Here is a 12,762-nt window from a genome sequence, read left to right on the forward strand (position 1 = left end):
TAGTATGAAACTTCCTGATGCTAACTTGTTAAAGTAATTAGTTAGTAAGGCTCTTATGCTCTTTCTATTGAAACCAGAAGATTAGCTTACACTGATTGTTCATTTGTACTCTATGACTATCATTAAGTGTTATACCTTATGATTCTTGATGAATGTATCTTGTCTTTTTATGTACACTGAGAGCATATGCACCGAAGACAAATTACTTGTGTGTTCAATCACACTTGGCCAATAAAGAATTCTATTCTATTCTATTCTATTCTATTCTATTCTATTCTATTCTATTCTATTCTATTCTATTCTATTCTATTCTATTCTATTCTATTCTATTACCTGGGTACTGCCTAAAAAAATTAAGTGAGGATGCCAATGAACAAACAAACATATTGCATAGTTTATCTTGCAAGAATGCATTTTTGCCTGTATTGTTTTCTTCTATTTAGATCACATATGGATCTGCTCCACTGATGAACAAGGAAGCAGAAGGACATTTTGTCAAATGGATGTTCCCAGATGAGATGCACCAGTTTAAAGGAATACTATTTTTACTGTTGCATTTTGGATGGACCTGGGTTGGGTTGATTTCTCTGTACGAGGAGGATAAAGAGAGGTTCATTCAAAAGAGGCTTTCTATGTTTTCAGAAAGAGGAATCTGCTTCGACTTTATAGAAAATATCCCCCAAGTAATGTACGCTAATGAAGCTGCTGAGATGGTGGAGGAGGCAGATAAATTATACAAAGTCATCATGGGGAGTGCAGCCATTGCAGTGATCGTAAATGCTGAAATTACAGGTGTGGTGACTTTGAGAGTTATTGTCTATGGTTTAGATTCTGATGATATTCCAAAAGAGAGGAAAGCCAAAGTTTGGATTATGACTGCCCAGGTGGAGTTCACATCCATTCTTATACAAAGAAAGTTGCCTCTTGGTTTTCTCCATGGTGCACTTTCCTTTGCAATTCACTCAAAGGAATTGACAGGGTTCCGACAGTTTATGCAGAAGAGAAATCCAATCGTAGAAAGTGAAGATGGCTTTATTAGGGATTTCTGGAAAGATGCATTTGAATGCTCATTCTCCAGTGATATTAAAGATGGGAATGCTAACAGGATCTGCACTGGAGAAGAAAAGCTGGAGGCTCTTTCTCAATCTGTGTTTGAAATGAGTATGACTGGACACAGCTACAGCATCTATAATGCAGTCTATGCTGTGGCACATGCTTTGACAACCATGTGCGCCTCCAAAAATGGTAGAATAATTGATGAGAACAGATGGAATCTCTTCTTCCAATCACCATGGCAGGTAATGTTAGCTAATACAAAATTCAGGAATGTCATCAGGGCATGTAAACTGTACTGAATTGTTCATTTGATCAGAGCAAATTTATCTGTTGGGTTTCTAACTTTCTCAATTATTTGTTGGAATTCTCATTTTAAAAAAAAAATGTTCAATTATCATATCTTAGTTTGAGATATGATAGATAATGCATATCGGTAGTGGGTTTCAAATCCCGGCATTACCGGTTCACTATTGGGAGCGCACGAGTATGCATGCTTGCTTCACGAGTGCATGGCCCTTCTGTGCATGTGCAGAAAGTTCTGCGCATGCGCAGAGCATTTTTGATGACATCTGGGCAGGTAGATGGAGCCTCCTGCCACTGCTGCTACCAGTTTGCCCAAACCAGGGTGAACCGGTAGCAACCCACCACTGATGCATATGACAGAGAACATAATTTTATTCCCATTCTAAATATTATAAGACTGATGCAAAATTTAACAGCTTACTTTTTACTGGGCATAGGCCAAATTGAAATGAAGAAACAGAGTTACTTATACCCTTTATGGAATCTTGTTAACTTTCTGGTTTCTTCTTTTTTTTTTCTTGTTGATCTTCTTTTAGATCCATCGTTTTTTGCAGAAAGTCTCCTTTAACAACAGTGCTGGGGAAGAGATTTCTTTTGGTCCCAATGGGGAATTAGTAACTGGATTTGATATTCTAAATTGGGTCACATTCCCAAACAAGTCCTTTCTGAGAGTCCAGGTTGGAAAGATTGACCCCATGGATCCCCCAGACAAATTGCTTACCATTTCTGACAAGGATACTGTTTGGCCACTCATATTTAACCAGGTTCGTCACAATTTCCACTTTGAGGAAAATAATTTAGCCACTAGCCCCATATCATTAAACAATTTAAATACCATAATTTAACTTTAACTTTGGTTAAATTTTTAGCAGCCACAATTAGAAGAAGTTGCTTAAAGAAACTCTGTTTTTGAAATATATTTCAAATATACTAACTATATATCAAAATTTATCATATTGAAATATATTATTCAAAAACAAAGAATTTATGCTATAGATTCTGTATCTTCATTGAAAGAGTAGCATCATTCAAAACATAATTGCACAGTATCTATCAGATTCATTAAAGTGATGAAGGAAGACATTATTTTTCTAAGAGTGTAACTAATCTATGAGCGAAGGGATATGACACAGTAAACATCTTTCTTACTTCTTTCTATGTTTGTAAAAAAAAAAATTCTAAAGCTGATTTAGGAACATTATAGATCAGTTCAGTCTAATAATTTCAGAGAAACACCTCTCCCCAAATAGTTTAATTTGTAAAATAAAGAGAATCATTTTAATCTTTGGTGGGTATACCTCAAAGTAAACATCTTTTGGAAATTAGTGTGAGTAAATGTTTAGGATTATCGGCAAATCCTTAAATAGATGAACAAATTCCATTTGCTTTCAAATTGCTTCAATTTTCAGAGAAATAAATCAAGAAGGCCTTTCAAAACTACATCATTATGCTTTTGGAAGCAAAGCTGAATATAGCTCAATTTTGAAGATCAGATTTTTATTCTACAGAACATGCACAACAGTTTCAATAATAGATGGACCAGGCCAACAATGAAAGAAATCAACCAAGTTATAGAATAGAATAGAATAGAATAGAATAGAATAGAATAGAATAGAATAGAATAGAATAGAATAGAATAGAATAGAATAGAATAGAATAATTGTTGTAACTGTCAGGAAATTTCTCCTTAATTCTAAGTTGCTTCTCTCCTTGATTTATTTCTACCCATTGCTTCTTGTCCTACCCTCAGGTGCTTTGGAGAATAGCTTGACTCCCTCTTCTTTGTGGCAGCCCCTGAGATATTGGAACACTGCTATCATGTCTCCCCTCGTCCTTCTTTTCATTAAACTAGACATACCCAGTTCCTGCAACCGTTCTTCATATGTTTTAGCCCCCAGTCCCCTAATCATCTTTGTTTCTCTTCTCTTTCTTTTGAAAGAGATATGGTAAATGTAGAACCAATAAAATTTTAAAATTGGATCTCAATGAAAGTGTGTACCAAAAGATCCAGATTTGAAAAATCTCGCACACCAGTTTTTATTTATTTATTTATTTGTTTATTTATTTGTTTATTTATTTATTTATTATCAATTTTATATACCACCCTTCTCCCGAAGGACTCAGGGCGGTGTACAGCCAAAGTAAAAACATAGATACAAACATTAAAATACAGTTAAAAAGATATATATGCGTTTGGCTCCATAATTAAAAGAACAATAACAAACCTATTAAAAACATTTTAAAAAGTGTTAAGACAGCTCTGATTTTGGCTCTGATTTCCTCAGGAGGTATGTTTAGAATGCTATTCCTGGGAATGATCAGTTTATTAGTGCAATAGCTGTGAAAGAAGAGGCAACTGAAGGTTAAGAAACAAGTTTTGAATTAGATATGAACATTTGGGGTATGTTTAATTGATGAAAAGAACAATCCTGAAATATAAATTCTTCAGCTGAAAGACATCTCACTTTATTTATGAACAGACATTACCTCTTTCCATCTGTAATGAGAAATGTCCTCTTGGTCATAGCAAGATAAAAGTGGAAGGGAAATTATCTTGCTGCTATGATTGTCGACGGTGTCCAGAAGGAAAGATAGCTGACCAAATGGGTAAGCAAAGAAATGTATTGAATATATCAGTGATTTTATAAATGTAAATGGGTTCTGAATTTTTAACATTATGGTGACTGAAAATCTTGAGCTTCACATTATCATTGTACGTTACAGCAATGAAGTAATGGAATTGAATTTTCATAGTTCGACAAGCTATTTGATGCTAACACTAATCAGTACATTCTAACAAGTTGGATCAATGGATTTCGTAGATTTGAGTTGTCCCTTCTTCAGGTTCCTTGAATATATTTTAATTATTTTTGCAGGTTGATTGGTAGACTATCTAAAATGCTGACAATAGCAATAGTACTTAGACTTATATACTGCTTCACAGTGCTTTACAGCCCTCTCTAAATGGTTTACAGAGTCAGTCTATTGCCCCCAACAATCTGGGTCCTCATTTTGCCAACCTTGGAAGGATGGAAGGCTGAGTCAACCTTGAACCTGGTGAGATTCGAACTGCCAAATTGCAGTCAGCTGGCAGTCAGCAGAAATAGCATGCAGTACTGCATTCTAACCACTGTGCCACCATAGCTCTAATAGCATTTGCATTTAATACAATAGTAATGTTTTTCCCTAGATTTATACTTACTGTATTTTTACTTCCTAGTCCATACAGAATATATTCCTATACAATACAGTACATATGGCTGCCTAGGTGGCTTGAAACAAACCATTAAAAAAAAAAAACCTTATAAAAACAAAACCACCCTTGCCATGAATGCCAGACAAATCAACCTTCTGACTCAACTGCCATCCTAGATCTACACTTTGGGGAAAAGACATCTTCCTAGCTTACTGCAAGGCTAAAAGTGCAGTAAGTTCACAAAACTCAAATGAGAGACTGGGGCAAATGACTGGGGCAACTAAACAGAAAGTGTGCCTCCAAACTCATTAGATAATAACATTTAACAGAGGCAATCTGGGCAGGGGTGGGCTTCAAAAATTTTAGCAAGGGGTTCTCTGCCCAGTTGCTGGGTGGGCATAGCCATGATGGGCATGGCCTAGTTGGCCTCCTGCACCATGGTGAGGGGGGCATTTTTGTCTTCCCTGGGCTCCGGAGGTTTTCCTCAAGCCTCTGGGAGGGCAAAAATAGGCTCTGCAGGCTTCGCAGGCCCTCTCCGGTAGGCTTGTTTTTCACCCTCCCTGAGCCTTTGTGCATGCCCTGTGCTTACCTGCATCCAAATTGGGCTGCGTGGGGACTCTTGGGAGGGGCAGGATGGGCGGGGTCAACCAGGTGTGAGATTTAGAGGTTCTCCAAACTGCACATAATCTTAGCTAAAGGAGCCCCTGTGAACCCCCAGCAGCCCACCCCTGAATCTGGGGGTGCCCACTTCTCTGATGGCAGATAATCCATCTATAACTTGCAGGCCTTTAAAAGGGGAGAACCAGAAAGTTAAATTGCACCTGGAGAGCACCTAGGAGTCAGAACAGTTCATGCAACAGTAGAGTGACTCAGGTGTGCCATGAGGCAACCTGTAAGGACTTGCCTCTCCTCTCTCCTCAGGAAAGCAGAACGCTTGAAAAAAGCAACATTTCAAAAGGAAACTTTTATTGGGGGATAGTGATAGCAAGAAGAGGAAGGCAGGATGTGAAATTCCCACTCAGAACTGTTAGAATAAACATTGCAGAAACCCTTCCCTTATACCCAATCCGAGGCAAGCCAATCCACAGGTGCGAAGTTATTGTGAGAACTTGAGCTGAGAAGGCAATAAGAAGTTGTTCTCGGGTGCCTCTTTGCCCATTCTTTCAGAGCTGAGACAAAACAGATAGCCCCAGGCCTATCCCTCCCCCTCCCTTTCCCAAGAAGCAGGGGTGGGATACAGCTTATTTGGTCTGGTTCGGGTGAGCCGGTTGGTCCTACAATCAGCTGAGAGTGAACCGGTTCGTTCCAAGCATCAGCTGGGCCCGCCCGCCTGCCCCTGTGGTATGCTTACCTATATTTCATTCGTTTGAAGCTCAGCTGATCAGCACGGCAGAGTGGATTGCGGCACCTCAGCTGTTTCACTCACTGGGGCTAGTGGAAGGTAACTTTTAATGTTGTTTTAAAACCGCGATTGGAGTGCACTCAGCGAACTGGTTGTTATGTTGGTTGAATCCCACCACTGCCAAGAAGGTACAAGTGACAGAAATATCAGAAACAGGAAAAGTTTATAAAGGAGCATCCTGGCTGTCCCCACCAGCATTCTGATAGGGATCTATGGGGACCTGACACAACCAGACCTCCAAGTGCTACTGCATTGTGGACCAGTTTCTGTTTCATATGATCTTCAGGTAGAGGACATTTTAGCAATACAAATAGGATTTCTCAAAAGCTAGATATATCTGAAACATCAAGGTGTGGTGAATTTGAAGTGCTGTAACAAAATAGAAGAAGTGTCTCGGGTTTCATCTGTGAATCTTTGCTGTTCTCTTGGTTATTTTATTTGCAGATGTTTCACTACTGAATTGATAACATATTCGATATGAATTTCTCTGTGTCTATATACTGTGGTTTCCCTGCCATTTTTGGTGGGTATGGTGGTTCTTTGATTAGCATATTTTTCTGCCTGATTATTTGACTTTTTTAAATCCTTGCTTATCTGGTTGTTGGCTGTTCCTACTGCAGCACATTGTAAATTGTATTATGAATTATTTAAAAAAAAAATAAGCAAAATCCCTGTGTAAGTCACAGAATCTGGATTACTGGATCTAGTGTGTATTAATAATTGATGTTAAAAAAATGCTAGCATTTCCATGAATGGTTTTCTTTTTTGTTTCTTTTTTCCCCCAGACTTAGATTACTGTTTCCCATGTCCAGAAGATCAATATCCAAACAAAAATCAGGATCGTTGTCTTCAAAAAAACATGACTTACTTGACTTATCAAGAGCCTTTGGGGATTTCTTTGGTAGCCATAGCTATCTCCTTATCTTTCATCTCAGCTTTAGTGCTGGGGATCTTCATTAAACACTGGGACACCCCCATTGTCAAAGCCAACAATCGGAACCTCACCTACACGCTTCTCATTGCTCTCCTGCTCTCCTTCCTTTGCACTTTTCTCTTCATTGGACAACCAAACCAAGTCAAATGCCTTTTGCGACAAACTGCTTTTGGCCTAATTTTCTCTCTGGCTCTCTCTTGTATATTGGGGAAAACAACCATTGTTGTTCTTGCTTTCATGGCTACTAAGCCTGGATCAAAAATGAAGAAATGGATGGGGAAAAGAATGGCTCTTTCTATTGTCTTACCATGCTCCCTGATACAATTCACCATTTGTGTAGTGTGGTTAGCAAATTTCCCCCCTTTCTCCGATTCTGACATGCACTCCATGGCTAAAGAAATTCTCCTGCAATGTAATGAGGGTTCAACCACAATGTTTTATACTGTCCTTGGCTTCATGGGGTTCTTGACTGCCGTCAGTTTCATGGTGGCCTTCCTAGCTAGGAATTTACCTGACAGCTTCAATGAAGCCAAATTTATCACCTTCAGCATGTTGGTCTTTTGCAGTGTCTGGTTATCATTTGTTCCTACCTATTTGAGCACCAAGGGGAAATACATGGTGGCTGTGGAGATCTTCTCCATTTTGGCTTCATCCGCTGGATTACTGGTCTGCATCTTTTCCCCAAAATGCTATATCATTATACTGAGACCTGATCTTAATAAGAAAAAGCAACTAAAAAAGAGATAAACTAGTTTTCATGCCTGAAGCCTTGTATGAAGCAGAATTGATTATTTTATTTTTTTAACCATTTCTTGTACTTTGGTGTTGTACCTTTTTTTGTTGTGGGGATTGAGAAAAGGCCTTGGAAAAAGATGGGGTTGGCAAATTGCTTCTCAGCTACCCTGCTATAATTTACTTTATTCCTGATGAAAATTGCCCTAACTTTGTCAGCTTGCTTGCTTTGGTGAGCCATTATTTATAGATCAAATTTTTATATACCTCTCCACCTCATATAATTATTCTACACAATGTACATAGGAGGAAAAGTCCATATACATTAAAAAATAAAATAAAATGCAACCAAATTTAAAAGGTAAAAAGATAAAAAAAATGTGAAAAAGGATACAAGAGACTGCGTTTTAGTTCATTATGATATAACTATCTAGTAGGCCTCTGTTGGAAGGAAAATCCACTTGGTTCAGTTCCAAGAGGGGAGAAAGATGCTGGAAACAACATGGAGGCTGATTGGAAAAAAAAGTTTATTGATGAACAGAACCACACACAAAGACAGTGTGCAGTTCTGGGTCATCTGAACAAATGGCTGAATAGGTGGATGAATTTTCATAGCTTCTGTAACTTTGAAATTTGGGCTTTGGGTTTCTAAAAGAGTGTTGGACAATTCCTATTGTGGCTAATGGCTTTCGTCCTGTGTTGGATTTGGGTGAGGGGCTGCTTGTTCTAATCCTACCATTCTGCTTTTGTTACCTGTCAAACTTTGCTGCAAGGGGTTTCAAAATATCCTGTCTTGAATGGATTGCAGTATTTGCTTTGCTTATGAATGGAGCCATCTAGATAGTTGGCTTCTTCTTTCAATAAGCTCTTTATCTCTTTAAGTGGTGGCATCTGCTGTGGGCTGTTAAGAAAGACTGGGGGCTGCTTTCTCCCTCTAAAAACACGTTTCTTCATTTCTCCTTTAGGGAAATATAATATTCTGCCTTTTTTAATATTTCCCAAAATATTTCATTCTTTGGGGGAGGGGGTCTTCCCACATCCCATTCTATCATGTGATTACCAGGCCTATTGTCAAAACCACCTTTTAAGGGGTTTCTGGAAAGCCCAAGGTTCCAGTGACAAAATCCCCTAGGCAACAGGACCAATGGCATGCCTCTCCTGCTGGGCTATATATAAAATACCTTGAATTGACACCACTGTGTAAATGCTGCAAACATTGGTCACTCTGAATTAAATTTGATGGGAAAGGACATAAGTACATTTCTTATTCTTACTCTGACACCAGGACAGATAATGTAACTTGTCTCTTTTTCTATAAATGAAGAATCCCAATAGAGAGAGAAAGAAATCAAGAAGTTAGAGAGTAGCAAGAGAATATAGAACAACCATTGTGGCTAAAGAGTCCTTTCAATATCTAGAGAGCTAACTAAAAGATTGATGATGATGATGATGATGATGATGATGATGATGATGATGACGACGATGACAGATAGATGATAGATAGACAGACAGACAGAGATAGATAGAAAAATAGATAGATAGAGATATAGAGAAAGATACATAATAGACCTGCATAATTTTGTCATTTGATGATGTCAAGTTTGACGTCATCAGATTTGCAGATGACACTAAGCTGGCAGGAATAGCCAACACGCCAGAAGACAAGCTCAGGGTCAAAAGACAGACTTTACAGACTTTAACAATGGACCCTATCCAACAAAATGAATTTTAATGTGGAGAAATGCAAAGTTTTATATTTAGGCAAGAAAAACCAAAGGTATAAATACAGATTAGGTGAAACCTGATGTCAGCATTCCAAACTATGATTTCCCAGGCGCTGACATGAATGAGTAGGAAAGAGCCTGTCAGAAATAGTAGCTTGACTTTTCACCCAGTTCTTTCCCCCCGGCAGATAATGACACCTAGGTGATGAGAATAGGGGGGAATTCCTGTGACTTGTAGTAACTGAAATGAAAGATGGACTTGGAAGGTGGCCAATGAGACACTGAGATTTGAGGAACAGAAAGGGAGGGGTTTGGGATCGGAGGATCAGTTTCGGCTGCAAATGAGTTCAGGACTGGATCGTTATTCTTCAATAAATAAGAGATTTCATCAAAGACTTTGTGTTTGAGAATGAAATTTATTTGAGATAACATCGGAACCTGACACCTGGCTCAAAAACAGTAACTGTGAGAGGGTCATTGGAGTCCTAGTGGATGATCACATAAATATGAACCAGTAGTGTGTGGCAGCAGCCAAAAAAAGAAAGCTAATATAATCCTTGGCTATATAAACAGAAGCATAGAATCAAAGTCACATGAAGTATTAGTACCACTTTATAAAACCTCAGTAGGAGCACACCTGGAATACTGCATCGAGTTTTGGTCACCACAGTACAAAAAAGATGTTGAAACAGTGGAAAAACTGCAGAAAAGAGCAACTAAGATGATTAAAGCCTGGCGACTAAAACATATGAAGAACGGTTGCAGGATTTGGGTTTGGTTAGTCTAGAGAAAAGAAGGACAAGAGGTGACATGACAGCAGTATTCCAGTATTTAGGGGCTGTCACAAAGAAGAGGGGGTCAACTTATTTTCCAAAGCACCAGAGGGCAAGTGAAGAAACAATGGATGAAAACTAATCAAGGAGTGAAGCAACCTGAAATTAAGGAGAAACTTCCTAACAGTGAAAACAATTAAGCAATGGAACAGCTTGCCTTCAGAAATTATGGGTGTTTCATCACTGGAGGTTTTTAAGAAGAGATTGGACAGCCACCTGTCTGAAATGGTATAGAGCAGGGGTGTCAAACTCAAGGCCCAGGGGCCGGATCCGGTGCTTAGATCTGGCCCATGGGGCCTCTGAAAACAGCAAAGGACTGGCCCACAGTGCCTCTGCCAGTGAAAATGGAGCTTGGGAGAGCCACGTGCAGCCTTCCTGAGCTCCATTTTCACTGGCAGAGGGTCACAGCCGAAAACGGAGCTTGGGAGCCCATTTTTGCTGTCAGAGTGCTCGGGCCACCACAGGGCTCCCTGACATGAATGATGTCAAGGTGGCCATACCCACCCTGACCACGCCCACTGCGGGGCCCCAGGTCAAACACAATCCTGATGTGGCCCTCGATGAAATCGAGTTTGACACCCCTGGTATAGAGTCTCCTGCTTGAGCAGGGGCCTGGACTTGAAGACCTCCAAGGTCCCTTCCAGATTCTATTCTATTCTATTCTATTCTATTCTATTCTATTCTATTCTATTCTATTCTACTCTACCCTACCCTACCCTACCCTACCCTACCCTACCCTACCCTACCCTACCCTACTCTACTCTACTCTACTCTACTCTACTCTACTCTACTCTACTCTACTCTACTCTATCCCATCAGACCGTACAAGAAAGGCATGTCTACTACATGAACTGTCTCTCTGGTAACTATATATGGCATACTCAGGAAGGTGGGTCTTCTCTGCCATGGTACCTGCCTTATAAAAGCTTTCCCCCTCTAAAGTGAGGTCAACTCCATCCGTCCTTATTTTCTGGAGGTCCCTCAAGACCTGGCTTTGTCATCAGACCTAGAGTTCTCTGGCAACCAGTGACGTCTTGTGTTGGCTCTGTTGCTGATGAAATCTATTGTACGTGGAGGGTTTTATATGACTGTGGTTGATATGTTTATTGTAATTATGCTATTTGTGTGGTATGTACAGTACATCTTAACTCATTGACTCATAGCCTGACTTCAGCATTATTTTCCTCTTTCAAACCATCTGTGACCTCAAATACTCATATTATACTGCCATTCTTCAGAGCAGAAATTGCATTAAGCAAAGGAGTGACAAAATGATTGCAGCAAATGAACTCCTGCTCTTCTTAAACTATGTTTTAAACCAATCTATGTTTGGAATCTGGTTATAGTTATGTATCTGCCCAACATGGTAACGTCTTTCAAAAAAAAAAAAAATGTCTCAGATTTTTGGTTACATTTCCAACATTTACTAGACATTTTTTTGAACATTTTAGCTAACCTAGTAGGTTGTAGGTGCCATCTATAAAACATTGTATATAAGTTTTCTTTATACAAAACTGCCATTGTTAATTTATATATTACCATCTGTGGTGGACTTGTGTTATAACCAAAAAAAAAAAAAAATTGGGCTAAAAAAAGTCTCATGATTCATGATTAAGTTAAAAGTTCAAAACATTACAGCAGTCCTGCAGATATAAAATCACATTTTTTCTTTTGACTTTTTTTGCAAAGAAAGTACTATTGCAAATAAGCTATTATGTTCTAAGTAATTACCAAATTAAGTATCATTATTGTTTTTTTTTTCCTCTATGTCTCAAGGGAATCCCAGTAAACATGAAAAAAAATCTACAAGTACAGGTTAAAAAAATTGCACTACATTAATATCAGCTCAGAAATACATAATTACAAGTAGGGAGAATAAGAAAGATGCATGTTTAATTTGTGATAATTCATTTTAGATAAAGTTCCTAAGAGGCTGGTGGATTATGGCAAGCCCCTCCATTGAATGGTGAAATTGGAGCAACATTTTGACACTTACAATGACTGTATTTTATACTGAGTTGTTTCTGTTCAGAATACTGGTTTTGTTCTAGTTTCCTAAGACAATGTGGAACTCTCCTGTTCGCAACTGCAACCTCAGGGGCACTCTTCCAATTGTTCACAAGTATTATCAGTCTGGAGACTTAATTGTTGCTGCTATTATATATCAGGTCTTCTTTCTTTCAAATCAGATCATTTTTCAAAGTGTTCCTTCTCACGATGTGCTTGATCAGTACTTGTAAGTATGCAAGAAATAAGTGAGAAATATGTTTCCCTCACCCTCAAACTCAGCCACATCATCACCTAAATACTGTGTTTTCCTTCTTTCCTTTCTTTTTTCACTTCTCCTGTTCAAATGTAAAATGGTTACCCTATTGCAATAGTCCCCATGAATGTATATATTCCAGAGCTCAGAGAAACCTATCCTTCACTAATACTTCAGAATGCCCCATGATGTTGACAGATTTTATTTTTAAGAAGAGGAAACTTAAGAACATCAGGAGCCAATCTACAAATGTCTCAGCTCAATGTTAGATACTTATCCCCCACATCAATGTGTTCCAAATCATAACATCTAGGGCTAT

At 38.7% G+C, this 12,762-nt stretch overlaps 1 protein-coding gene across 1 annotated transcript; it reads left to right on the forward strand.

Moving 5' to 3' along the window:
• Nucleotides 1-467: 467 nt before the first annotated feature.
• Nucleotides 468-7,638, forward strand: LOC139324511 (vomeronasal type-2 receptor 26-like). The gene is made up of 4 exons (XM_070954223.1): nt 468-1,298; nt 1,896-2,123; nt 3,840-3,966; nt 6,743-7,638. Exons 1-4 carry the CDS (start codon nt 468-470, stop codon nt 7,636-7,638), a joined length of 2,082 nt encoding a protein of 693 aa, XP_070810324.1.
• Nucleotides 7,639-12,762: the final 5,124 nt, after the last annotated feature.

Source organism: Pituophis catenifer, unplaced genomic scaffold (assembly GCF_029215685.1).
Source record: "Pituophis catenifer annectens isolate HBS135680 unplaced genomic scaffold, rPitCat1.0.hap2 SCAF_15, whole genome shotgun sequence".
In the NCBI taxonomy this organism is placed as follows: Eukaryota; Metazoa; Chordata; class Lepidosauria; order Squamata; family Colubridae; genus Pituophis; species Pituophis catenifer.

What these genes read in the sequence shown, in the direction of transcription:
- LOC139324511 (XM_070954223.1), top strand. Translation starts at nt 468, where the DNA reads ATGAACAAGGAAGCAGAAGGACATTTTGTCAAATGGATGTTCCCAGAT. An exon ending in TCTTCCAATCACCATGGCAG is followed by an intron (nt 1,299 to 1,895) that starts GTAATGTTAGCT and finishes ATCTTCTTTTAG; the next exon opens with ATCCATCGTTTTTTGCAGAA. An exon ending in AAAGATAGCTGACCAAATGG is followed by an intron (nt 3,967 to 6,742) that starts GTAAGCAAAGAA and finishes TTTTTCCCCCAG; the next exon opens with ACTTAGATTACTGTTTCCCA.